This window comes from Neodiprion pinetum, chromosome 5, assembly GCF_021155775.2.
Source record: "Neodiprion pinetum isolate iyNeoPine1 chromosome 5, iyNeoPine1.2, whole genome shotgun sequence".
NCBI lineage: Eukaryota > Metazoa > Arthropoda > Insecta > Hymenoptera > Diprionidae > Neodiprion > Neodiprion pinetum.
The window spans coordinates 28,831,433-28,844,956 of NC_060236.1; the positions used below are offsets into that span (position 1 = coordinate 28,831,433).

Here is a 13,524-nt window from a genome sequence, read left to right on the forward strand (position 1 = left end):
TTGTTGAACATTGTATTCTATTCTTCTTATTTTTACCATGTTTTGTTGGCAGATTAACTGACCCCGGATATACAAATTAACTCGACTCAAGCGACCCTGAATGATTTTCATTCAAGTTTCAATAATGCTGAGCGGAATAAGAAAACAAAATTTACTAAAAACATGCCGACAATATAATCGTTGAATCGAATAAATTTCATCAATTCATTAAACCTTCGCTCTAGGCATTGCGTATCTGAAACAAAACGATCATCGAATTATAATTTATTATTCCGTGTGTACAAAAAAAAAAAAAAAAAAACATAACAATCATCTCATCCTCGGTGTGATTTTTTCTCAAATTTATACCCGGGAGCGGATCAAACGAGTAAGATAAGCAGCTGACCGGTCGAATCTGTATATTATAATATAATAATAAGAAGGGTGGCGATCAGGGTGGCTCAAAGTCGCTTGTTATTGGCCGTATGAATGATAGCGTCCTTATAAATGCATAAAGGCCCCATAAAGCATCGGGAACGGGGGGGATGTGTATGGGAAAGAGCGATGAACGAAGTGTAGGGGGGGGGGGGGGGGGGGTCGGAGGGGAGGGGGAGGAATTGGGCCCCCTCGTGGGATCCCGGAGGGGCCGCACGTGATTCCATCCGGGCTTCATTCGCCCCCCCGCCGAGACTCGCGAGGATCCCCGGCGAGGTGGGTTTGTTTGTTCTTGTTTTAATTATACCCGATGCCCGAGGTCTCAAACAGAGCCGCGAGTCAGCCCCCCATCCCCTCCCATCCGTCGAACCACCCCGTTCGTTATATTACCCTGTATCCGTGAAACCTGCGAGACGGTCATTTGTCGGAAAACGCGTCCCACGGTGTCGTTTTTTTTTTTTTTTTTTTTTTTTTTTTCTTCCTTACCTCTCTTTCCATCTATCGTGACCGACTCTCCGTATTATCTTTGTGAATTCTCCGACTGTGAGAGAAGGGGCATTTACACCCTTTAAGGCAATACCGACATACCTTACATCGACGCTTTACAACCGTGCTGTAAGGACCCCACGTATGGTCATTGTAATTATAGTAGAAAAGTCATTCGTTTTTTTTTTTTTTTTTCGAAGATATTCGAGATACGCGGGGAGATCAACCAATTCATTCAAAGTCGGGATAACTTTTTGTACGTTATTTTTATCACTTATAAGTAATACTCGCGTACTCGGTTAGTTCACTCGTTCGTTTCGCTCGAACGATCGATTGGCGTAGTTACTTGGCTGAATCTAACCTAACCTAACCACCCGTGTTGACTACTTTTTATTCATCGATACTAAATTTATTGTGAAATAATTTATTCGTCACAATTTAGATACCGTTGATAAAGAGAGCGTTCTTTTTTTTTTTTTTTTCTCCATCATACGAATTTATCCACTCATTCAAAGATACCTATATCCGCTGAGTACTCCATTCAATCATTAATCCACTACTAATATTAAGTCGTCAATTCCTCGATTCATCAATATATGTATACTGGACATAATTAACGTATTGATTCACTCGATAATCGTTTAATCGTATCATTTATACTCGATGATTGTGAGTCAATAATTAATCAACGTATCGTTAAGGTACACTCGGCGTAACGGTATCTGTCATCCCGGAAGAGATAACTCAAGTGTCGCGTTCGATATTTAGGTTGGCACTACCTCGCGTTGTGTAGAGATCCGGTAATTCGAGTGTTGGCAAAATTTGAGGTTAGCGAACGAACTAAGCTCGTAGATAGCAGATCCCTACATTACCGAGCTATTGCCAACCCAAGTTGGCCGTGTCACTTCGTTTGCCTATTTCAGGGGTGACAGATACCGTGACGGTTGGTGTACTACGAGCAGATTTGTTTACAAAATCTCATCTCAACTCGTTACACCTTGTTCATTAATTTTTCGATGTATAATAAACTAATAAATTGATATACATTCGTTCGTTCGTTCGTCCTTTTCAGCTAATTGTTTGGTTTGATTTCGGTGTAAGGTATTTTGAGGTTGATGGGGTTTGCGGCGAGGCGATTACACCGAGACGTGTAGAGATACCTACCTGAAAGACACCCTGTATACAGGTACTTGTATACCTATAAGGTTGTAAATCCCGACGGCACTATTCACGGATGGTTTTAAATATTGTCGGTGGAACGGTATATCAAACGACCCTAACGAATAGGTTATTTGTTATTCGTACGTTGTATATGAATAACTCGTCAATAATTCATCGACCTTTTCCTGTGTAGATATATGTACATTCATATCTACGCCATTCACGGTATATACGTATAAAGCCTGGCGCACGACCAAACTCATCGTCTATATACGCGTATTGAATGCGACGTGTAGTAGTATTAATGACGTTGATAAAAAAAAAGAAAAAACAAGAAAAAAAAAAAAGAACAATCGTGTTTCGTGGGTGTGAAAAACATTCGTAAATATGCCGCTTTGTTTTTTTTTTAATGTTAAAAAAATTTTTTAGTAACCTCCGCACCACTATTCACTGCGAAGAGAAAAATTGGTGCACGACGAAGAAATATTGATTTAGAAGTTGTACCGGTTGATAATTTATATAAAAAATACGTCTCGATAAATGAAGAAAAGAAGAAAAAGAAAAAAAAAAAAAAACAACAACAAAAATACATGGTAATTCCGTTTTCCGATCGATAATCGGCGAGGATTTCCGAATTCGCCGAGAAGAAATTGCTCGATCGTTTGAATACGGGGTTATGTACCCAATACATTATGAAATATCGAAGGTGGCTTAAAGAATGGCAGAGGCGAGCCGCGGATGGGTTTACGATCATCTCTCGTCGTTAATTAAGAGGTTGTAATTATTTAGGTGATACGCTTGCGCACCCCCGTCGGCACCGCGCTCCATCTCTCGATCCTGTTAACTCTTCTTCATCTTGTTATATTTATCCGCCTCCTTCTCCTTTTATTCTTCTCATCCTTTTTCTCGCATATATCATATTATTAACTAGCGGGCCCGTTGCGACTCCGCCCGCGAATATTTTCGAATGCTTCTTGTGGCAAAACTGTCAGACTGCGTAGCCACGCATGCTCTCGCTTACGTTTTTGTCTGGCTCGTCGAGAGCCTGAAAACTCTCCGCAACGTAACTTTTCTCTATCTGTAAAACTTTAGGCATGCAGTGTTCGCACAAGTGTCCCTCATCCCCTTCCGCCTTGACTTTGAAATTTCGTTACATCTCCTCAACCGTTGATCTGGTTTTAACGAAGTATAGTTTAAAACGTGGCCGGACTTCTTAGCTATCCGCAGAAAAAAAAAAAAAAACAAAAATCATCGAAATCCGTTCGGTAGTTTTGGAATTATAAACGAATCGACGTACGGTACGTAGAGAAGAGAAGATATTCGTCTTTCTCTTTGCGCTAAAATTTAGTAGGTACCGCGATTTTCATCGATGTTACATTTCATTCGCAAATCGCAATCCCGCGACGCGAAAAAAGTTGGCTAATTTTTATGCAAAGGTTTTTGTTTTTGTTTTTTTTTTTTTTTTTCGTACAACTGTTCTCAAATAAATTGCGTTTCAAATTCTGTAATTAGGCGGAGAGAAAAAAGCGTTTGGTAGCTTGTAAAATTTCTTACGTGCACACGTAGAAGATTAATTCGTTTCACTAACCATTGAATTTTTTTTTTTTTTTTAAGCCATCACCTGAAATTATAAATGATTTTTTTTTTTTTTTTTTTTCATGTACAGTCCATTATTTCAACAACACAACGACAATTGTATTCGTAATCGATCTTGCTGTATTTGAACAGTACAGTCTGGTATAAAAACAAGCTTACTTCAGATAACAATCAAAATAGTTTGAACACCATCTCGTGATTTTTATTTTCACCTTCCTTCCTCTTCACTGACATTTTGGTTGCAACCTCGTAGGGACTTTTACTGTTACGATGATTATTATTACTATTGTTATTATTATTATTATTGTTGAATAATTGATATTAATAGTAACTGCATTGCGGCGCATGGTATGGATATTATAGGTGTTGACGACACACGCCCGAGTGCAGATAGCGGGTTAAATGGCCCGAAGCTATGGCGAACAAGTTCGTTCGGCGTGATCAAAGGGAGATCACAAATTGAAACAAATCAGTCCTGTAATAATAATGAATTCGTACGGAGCATTAATAACTCGTGGCTCGCTCGACGTCGCGCCTTTCTCTGTGTTACACTCGCGTAGATACATAAAAATATATATATAATATGTTATATATGTATGGGTATGCACACACCGGTTAGGGATATTTACACATGTGAACTTATGATCGTACCTAAGACGTGTAACGCGTGTGTTACATCTTTCATACACGCTCGTATTATATACGCGTGCATCTAAATCACATCGTTTGTCTACTCGGTGTTCTATTCGAAAACCGTAACGATTCAGCGATGGAAATTTGATTTTCGCAAGAAGGAAGAAAATGATAAAATTATCGGACGTGTAATTTTCAAATTTTCTACCACGTGCGACAAAAATGCCTGATAATCTGTGCAATTTTCTTCTTGTTAATTTAATATTCAAAAGTTTATCAGTACGAGGACATTTTATGAGAATTTCAATGAAAATTACTGGTCCTTAGGCGATTAAAATAAACTCAGATAAATCAATTCGAAACTGCAAGCTCTATAAATTCTAATCCTTGTAAAATTGACGTTTTGCTTAATTTCTATGCTTTTGAATAAATTTTTGAAATCATCATCTCGACACTGTTGAAACTGCCATTACAATTAACCCTGTCATCGTCTTTGAACAGAGATCACGATATGAATCGTTTGTTTTTTTTCGCGACTCAAAATCGGTATCAGTCTACTTTGTACACCTGGTATGGACAATAAAAAATACAAAATATGAGCGTGAACTGTAAGGCTGTACATATATAGGCATGCAGGAAGGTGTATATTGTCGTATTTACATTTATTTACATTTATTTATATACGTTATGCAGTGATCGAGTTCCCCCCGTTATTTCACTCCTTTTCTTGTACGTATATTCTTCCCCCTTACATCCTTCTCTCTCTCTCTATCTCTCTCTCTCTCTCTCTCGTTATCTTTCTCTCAGTCTCTCGAAGCATGCTTTGAGCTCTCAATTACTGCGAAGAATTATGAAGCCAAGATGCCCGGAGCGTAAGAAAAGGGTCGTCGGTATGTTACCGTGCACGCGTACGTGTTATACCATACATAGACATGTTTATTTGTATAACCACGTGTTATTTAAAGGTGCGTACCTGTGTCTATAATTCTATACATATAATACACACCGCGCGATTCCACTCGCGTCTTTATTAGCCTCTTTCCTCTCACCCTCACCCCCTTACTTCTCCCCATTTATTAATAGTTCAACCGATACGATCATTAGTCAATGGGGCACCATTAGTTCTCAATCCGCGTCGTTCACCCTTACCCCCTACACCATCCATCTAGATAACTTCTATTTCTTTGCAAACTTCAAGCAGACGTATCCCCGAGGTATTCAGTGCTAGGCGTAATAGTTTATAGACAAATACGCGCAAATTATCAGACCTTTGTCTTTTGCGACAATCACTCATGCTTGACTGGACATTGATTATTTTCTCTTCACAGAAATCTGAGTTTAGTGTCTGGCAAGAGTGACATTTGGTGATACAGAAATCTGATTCCAGGCTGAGTATCGGTGGAAATAAATCTCGAAATGACAGAGTCAGTTCAGAGCCCGATTTACCGTAACCCTGTCTCATTCGCAAAATAATTGTAGACGAGTAGAAAGGTTGAAAATTGAAAAAAAGAATGGTGGAAAATCTGGTATAATACGCTCTATTCCTAACCCAAGGTAATCGAGGTGGTGTTACGGTTTATTACCATGTATTATCGCGACGAGCTGGAAAATGACTGGCTTCGTGTTCTCGCCTTTTGGAAGCTGTGTAGTGGTGCATCGTGTGCAGTGCGTAGGTACATCGACGTCACGGATACGTGCGTGGGTGTAACATATCAGAACGTGAAAGTCAGTCATTTGGATACACGTGTGTACACAACCTGCCAACGGGCGGCTCTGTAAACACGAATGTACGGAGGAGAGAGAGTGAGGGAGTAGCGTGACTCGGGCTCTTCGGCACGGCTGCAGGGATTTGCGTTTCTACTATGTAAACTTTGCTAAACGCGACCAACGAGCCGCCCTACAAACCGTGCATCAGCTTTCCGGCAGGATTTTGAGACAATGCGCGTGTCTGGTGAGTGGGAACTAATTTTGATATGTTTATCTCTGAACGAGCCGGGCTGATTGGATTCGGTATTGTAGCCTGACGATCGAGGATCGATTAATTGATTTGTCGGAATTGTCGATAAGTAGAAAGCTCGATCCGTAACCTGTCGATAAACGGAAAGCTCGATCGGTAACCCGTCGGTAATCAGAAAACTGCATCGGTAACCAATTGATCCTCTACCTTTGATTTGACAGTCCGATTTTTAGTCGCGGATCATGAAAACGATTGATTTTCAACTCCTTTCAAACTCACCTGATGGAAGCCCAGGTAACTCTCGATACTGTGAGTTGCGAAGAAGACTTCACCGTCGCACGTGAGGATCAGCAGGAATCCGTTCAACGCCTGAAAGAGAGATCGATTAGTGACTGAATGATCAGTGCTGATCCTGAAAGATGTAAAACATTTTTTCTCGGTCGATACTGTAAGGAAAAAAAAGCATTCGTTGAAGCCAAGGTTTTTCGTAGTAATTTTTTGCTCAAACCAATCAATCGGGTATTAATTGTTCATCTGCCATTTACAAAGCGACGCCAAATACTCAGGGGCTGGAAATATCCGCGTTCCAGTTTACGAATGGTTCGAATGTTATATCGACTCAAGGGGGTGGTGCAAGCGGAGGGAAGAAGTTGGAGCTGAGGCTCCCGAGGGTTGTGTAGCTCCGTTTAAGGCCAAATATATTATTTTGTTTTATTTCGGCGCAGTTCCGTGCCAGGCACAGCCACCCCGGCGAACTACCGCCGAGGGTATAAGAGGGTAGATGGATACCCACAAACGCCCAACCTTCCGAAATACGACGGGGAACCTCGGCCGATACAGAGTTGGCTGTAAAAAAAAGTTTGATAACTTTTTGCCTCGGTGTGATATCGACGCAGAGTTTCTACGGAGGTTGGGTTGGCTTTACTTCCGAACGGAAATTGATGTCGAATGGCTGGAAAATTCGTTTAAGGTTAACCTCCAATTCGGGTTCTTTACCTTATTATTAATGCTATCAATAGAAATTGGTAATCCGAAGTCGAGTCTTCGACGGTCACTGCTAATGGGCCCGTTTGATTTGCTTTAGGGGTGGATGAGGAATCGATGAACAGCTGGAGCGATTCGCGTAGCTTCTGTGATTACCTCGAGTATCCAGTCAATTCGGACTAGGAAAAGGGCTGCAAGCATGGTTCTATTGTCGTTGGAAAGATTCTTCTTTCTTCAATAAATTCACTGATTTTCGTTTTTTTATGTTGGGCAATTAATGGGATCGTTGCTAGCTCGGATCGAGGCTCGTAAATCCGGTTTTACGCAAAAGCTAGCATGTGGGGAATCGTATCGTACAAGGGGATGTTTGGCAGTGGTAGGTATTGTTTTATAACTTGACTGGAAAGGCCATTTGTCTTTACTGCGCGTCGCCGGTGGCTGACGGTGTCCGTCACTTTTCTTGAAAAATGTTATCCCTGCTGGTCTGTATGCGTGTGTTTGGGGGCTGGATGGAATGGATATAAGTTACCCGTCTGTTTTACCGTTTCACGTGCGACTCGAGCGCCATGGCACTGCCGCCACTACGCGTTGTTTATACAGGCACACGAGGCAGACATACCTGTATTAGCATAAATCACGTATTCAGGGAATTTTAACGAGTTCCAGGTGGTATTAAAATAATAACAAAATAAGACGCCCGCGCCCTCGCCACACAGTCGCTATATAATAGGCACACTCCGTCGAGGAGAACACTTTTCACGGTAATGACCCGGCCTTTTTTACGCCGTTGCTTCAACCTGCACAGCGTAGTGCCACGGTGAAATATCCGAGTAATTACACCACACGGTTACTATTTTATCAAGATTCAAATGATCTACAGTATGGACTACTAGGCGCTACGGTAGCTGTTGGATACCTTGGTGTAGGTATGGTTTAACCCCTCGTTGACACCCCGGGTCATTTTGACCCGTACGAATGCACTTTTTCATAACTAAGAATTTGCGATAATTTTTTTTAAACGATTCAATTTTATACTTTCCTAATTTCAACTTTGCAGACATAGTAAAAAATGTTTAAAGTATAGTCCTAAATTTTTATAGTAAAACCCGACTAATGGGTTCTAAATGCGCGGGTGGATGAAGCACCATCCGGGTCAAATTGACCCCATGTGTCAAAATCGTGGCCAGCAGTAAGTGTGTTCAAGAAGTGCTGACTGGCTTTTCCCATTGTTTCGGTACACGATAGCCTAAACTGTAGTCTGTAATATAAACGGTCTGCGATTTGTCAATCTGAGAAAAATGATATGTTTATACTTTATAGTTCATCCGTGGGTCCTGAAGGTAAGAAGATACCAGAGTTTTCGTTACGGCCACTTCAAAGGAGGATCACGTATTCCGGATCACTTCGTTCATCCTTGAACTGGCAATTAAGTGTTTAGCCTTCGATACGGGGAGGATCATGTCGCAGGTTGAATCGTGAAGTCAATCCAGTCTCAAAGCCGGCCAGCACTCTGCAGTTAAGATAACTCGAGGAGAATTCCCCACCCGCCCAGTTTATCCAATGATCGAAACATCCATATCAACACGGGGTTGACACAAAATGGAATCCCAGGGATAGCGAGATCCGCATGCGCGGATGCTGCTCTCCCTTCATTGGTTATAACGCCTTGGAAGCGAGGGTGATGAGGAAGGAGGAGAGAATCAGGGGCGAGCTGAGGGAGTATAGTCAGCCATGGTTCGAGGCAGGGAGAGCGGGGAGAAGATATAGGTTTCGTCGATAGAGATCTGCGCGTAGAACGCGGACGGGGTGCACACACCCCTAAGCCCGGCTTGCTCCCCAACCTGAGCCGTTCACGACCCAATCCAAGAACCCGATTCCCCCGGGATACGACGTAATAGGATTTCACCTCGATATCTGATGCAGCTCGGAGCCGTGAATCCAACCCTCTGAATGTACCGGGCGTGTATAGGTGTATACTTCTACGTGGAGGGTGAAGCAGAAATGGCAACTTCCTTTCGCCATCGCCCTAGCTGGTTTCAACTTCGGGATAATTTCTGATCTGTACAACATTTTTCATCGTCACCATACTGCGGGATTTTATTTAGTTTCTTATCACTTGGATTTATAACCGATGGAAAATACCCCACCGTATTAATCAAAAGCTTAAGGAGAGGAGAAGAAATTGTTTGAAATATCTTGACCTGTGTTATTTCTACCAGTGATAGAAGATACAAAAGGGACTACTTCCCTGCTGTGTGATAGAAATGGATCTGCAAAAATTTTAAAAACGTAACTCAAGGTATCAACGTTGATATGAGATAAAGTTTTATCATCAAAACGATCAAAATGATTGAACTCTGGTGTTTTACATCAGATTATAATATTTTTGTGCTCATTTTGTTCGATAACCAGAAACCTACAAATTGACCATAAAATTATTAAGAAATCATACATTACAGAAAATTTATAACGTGCAAATGTAATTCTTGACAAACATTTGTTGTATCATGCTTAGAAAAATCTATATCTATTTACGCTGGAGATATCTACTTGTGAGGTTATTTTTCGGCAGATTTCTGAATATCTCAATGGTGAACAAAATATGCTAAAAGACATGCGGATTGGATCAAAGTAATCAGAGTTTAAGTATTTTTAGTGGTCAATTATGAAATCCTATTCTCAAATTGTTGGTATCTTGGCTTGCGTCATTCAAATTTGATCATAGTCATTTCGATCACAAAATACAGGGATGTTGTTTCATTCGCGTTGACTAACATTGACACAAACGACATTGCTGGATGTTTTTTAAACGGTTGCTTTACTCTGTTTCCTAACTTTTCATTCAGACGGTACGGCCAATTCATCCTTAAGATGAGTCGCGCTTTTACTTGGATCCCGTGTCATGCGTGTTTCTGCAACAACGTTGTAGGGGCAGGCCTAGGCGTAGCCGGTGGTCAGCGTTGAGTCTAGGTAAAGTGGGTCTCGCGTGCAGAACAGTCAAGTTTGTTTTCGCGTGTCTCAACAAAGCGCGAACTCCTGACGGGCTTTAACACCCCGCATTTGCACCGCCAGATCATACAACCGTCATTGCAACCCTCCTGGTATTTCATTCCGTAATTCGAATTTTGAATTTTCGTGACCACCTTCGCGTCCAAATGTCCCAAATCTCGCACACATACAGCCATTTTGCAAAAAATATTATGTAGTTGCAATTCTGACCCCATCAAAAACACTCCTGTTTTCCCAAGTTACCGTTGTAGTATCCGTTGATTTTTCAGACGACACGTAATACCCGGCATTCTTCTATTTGCAGCAGAATTTTCGCTCTGTATTATTTTTGTCCCCCATTTTCTTTCAGTAATTTCAAGACTATGGAAATCGTTCCCGGAACGAGTCACCGCAATGCTTTTGTGAATAACCGTTACAAAATGTATTCCTGGGATTGGTACCTTTGTACTATACGCGAAAGTGAACCACAAAGTAACTTGCTGCTTGCAAATATACTTATAGTTCAGACATGTGATTCTTTGTTGAAGAAAATAGCCACGTTTCTTTTATGTGTACGCTAGACGCGTGCAATTTCCGCATGCGTAATGCAGGCCGACGTTTAGACACCCATACGAACCCCTCGTTCTGTTCCAAGAACATGAAAGTTTTTTTATTTCAAAGATTCTACCCATTTCACCACTCAAATGACTCGAGCTACTTACAAGAGGGTCGAAAGTTTTTGTCAGTTTTCTTTTTTCTCTTACATTCTCATCCTCTACTTCCGGTGGGTCATTACCTTCACTTTTATCCCGAATGAATCTTGACGGAGCTCGCTAATGATCTCGGTTTTCAAAATTGTACGATAACGGGGCTTCTCCTTTCATTTTCTCTGTGATTGTATTACAAGAAGAGGCAAAAACCCGGGCAAGCTTGTTTTCTGCGAGAAGACACAGAAGGCGGAAACGGGAGGGTCGGTGGGCTCAAGGAGTCCCCGATCAATACGGCAAGGACTAGCCGTGCCAGACGAAGGCGCGCGAACCTCGCCAGCTTGCCTAACCTGAACTGACTCGGGTCGACCCAATCCAATCCCATCCACCTTCTTCCCTCGTTCAGTTTATATTGCAGGCGCTGCACTCTGCGGCTCCATTGCTCTGGTCGCAGGACTGTGGATATTTTTTAACGAAATGAATTACACGAGTGTCTGCAAGCCGTTGGTCATAACTGAAAATTTAACCTACAATTCAGTCCAACTGATCGATGCGTCCATTCGGTTCTTGCGATGGAAAGAAGAATGGAAAGGGAGGAAGCTGGGCATACCTGATGAAAATCGAACTTTGAATTCAAGTTCGAATTAACTGTCGCACGCGACCTTCGCACGAGGTCTTACTTGTTGCTGACGAGCCTCGCATGTCTTTGGACTCTCTAGCCTAGCGACTAAACGTAAATATGGCGGACACGCGTCAGCTGATCCATCGAGAGCCCCAGCTGCGGCACGCCAACGATAAATTATCGCGTCAAGTTGTATAATTGCAATTTTCAACGTGCACGATGTGAATAACGTGACTGATAACGGACTTTGAAACGTTTTTGAAAAGTCAACGCGACCGATGTATCGGACTAACCTCTTTTGTCGATAATCAATTTCCGCCTTCCGTTTTTTACACGTACGAGGAAAACTTTATTCGAGTTTGTATAATTCAAGAGAAGCGCGTACAGGCTGAAATGTAAGAAGATGCCGGAGCGAAAGGCACGAAGGTAATGCTTTCTAGCGTGGAAACCGAACCTTATACTGGTTACGCAATAATCTTTCTCTCGAGCCGGCATTAATAACAATGAAAACCTTTACGACGCGGCCTTTGGAAGGAGGAAGAGGAGGGCGAGGAGGATGGGTGGATGCTCGGCTCTTACCTTCAGGACTCCGCGAGCTAATGGCTAAGGAACTCGGTAAAAAAGAAGCGTCAAAAAAATAAGTAAATAGATGAGCTTATTATAAAATCATTAGGGTCAGCCAAGCCCTTAAGGACGATTCACCAACGGCGTCAGACTTCAGGGATTGAAATCTATGAATTTTATTCATACCGTTGTAAATGATACAGTGTATGATACATCGTGGACGTATTATAGGTTTATCGCTTTTGATGGAAATATTTAACGAGCATTGTCAAAAATACGAAAAGAAAGAGTTATCCCGTTGAAGTACAAATCTGAAACCGGCCATTCGGAGCAGGAATCTTTTTTCGAACGGTATATTTCATTCTTAACAAGAGATAAATTGAATTATAGATCTCGTTCCGATTGAGCGTGTAATACCTGCGGGTAAATATGCTTATATCGATAATTTGAGAAACACCCGAGGTGAATTTATTTCACGCCTGTCGGCCAATCGGATCATCGACACGAAACTTACGGGCGAGGGTCGATTATTGGCCATCGTTAGTATCGCATTGACAGCTCGCGGGGAACTCATTGACTTCAGAGCCGCACACGAGCGAAATATAAGCTTGAACGACTAGACACAATTCATCAAATTCATTCCCCGGTTACACGGCGCACGGTCCGACCATCCATTAATTTTTCTTCTTCTACCTTCGATCGTGTTGCCTACTTATTTTCTTGCACCATTCGCTTTTGCCACGTTTCATTGCGAGTTGCACATGCACTTGTGCAGCAGTGTAAGTACTATGAGCGATTGGAGATAAGGGGTCGAGGACGAACGACACCAAGTCGTGATTTACTCACCTGTAGGAACATTTCCCCGTCTAGGTGATGGTGGTCGTACGCCGCAAGAGCAGCAAGCTCGCGTGCTCGGTAATGCGAATCGTGGTGAGCACTCTCGTCCTTGTCCTTGTGCATCACAACTGTAACAGAGATTCGAATTAATAGATTCATCCCATTCTCTACATCTCAACGTTCATTCGTATCGGTAATTTCAATTTTCCCTTCTTGTTGATTCGCATTGGTTCTGGTTATCTCGTGAGAGAAAAGAACTTGGACTACTGATCACGGTAAACACGTTTCGATTCTTTTACTTTCTTCAATTCCCCTTCTTTCTGTTTAAATCATTCCACTTACAATATACCGGATTTTTCCGAGTAAACGCCGTAGTATGTTAAATTGCCTACCACTGAGGGGTGAAAATATTGGTAAAACAGATCTACCGAGTTATCGGTAGCTAACCCGTTACCTACCGGTAATTAGGTAAGTCTCTCTTAACGATATTTGTACCCCTCAGTGGTTGGCAACCCAACGTAATGTGGCGTTTACCCGGAAACACCCTGTATATACCCTACGTCTACTGTTCTTTT

The 13,524-nt window shown here is 41.9% G+C and overlaps 1 protein-coding gene across 6 annotated transcripts in view; it reads right to left on the reverse strand.

The window, feature by feature from the left end:
- Positions 1–13,524, reverse strand: part of ss (spineless) — a 134,016-nt gene that overhangs the window by 14,961 nt on the left and 105,531 nt on the right. For 5 of the 6 annotated variants that reach the window (XR_006883608.2, XR_006883606.2, XM_046629558.2 and 2 more), the window contains exons 3-4: positions 12,959–13,077; positions 6,527–6,616 (exon numbers count right to left, since the gene is read on the reverse strand). Coding sequence is in view for 3 of the 6 variants with exons in the window: in XM_046629558.2 (XP_046485514.1) it covers positions 6,527–6,616; positions 12,959–13,077 (209 nt within the window). In the remaining 3 variants the exon portion in view is untranslated. The remainder of the gene's footprint in view (positions 1–6,526; positions 6,617–12,958; positions 13,078–13,524) is intronic. The other variant, XR_006883607.2, reaches the window with a different exon arrangement.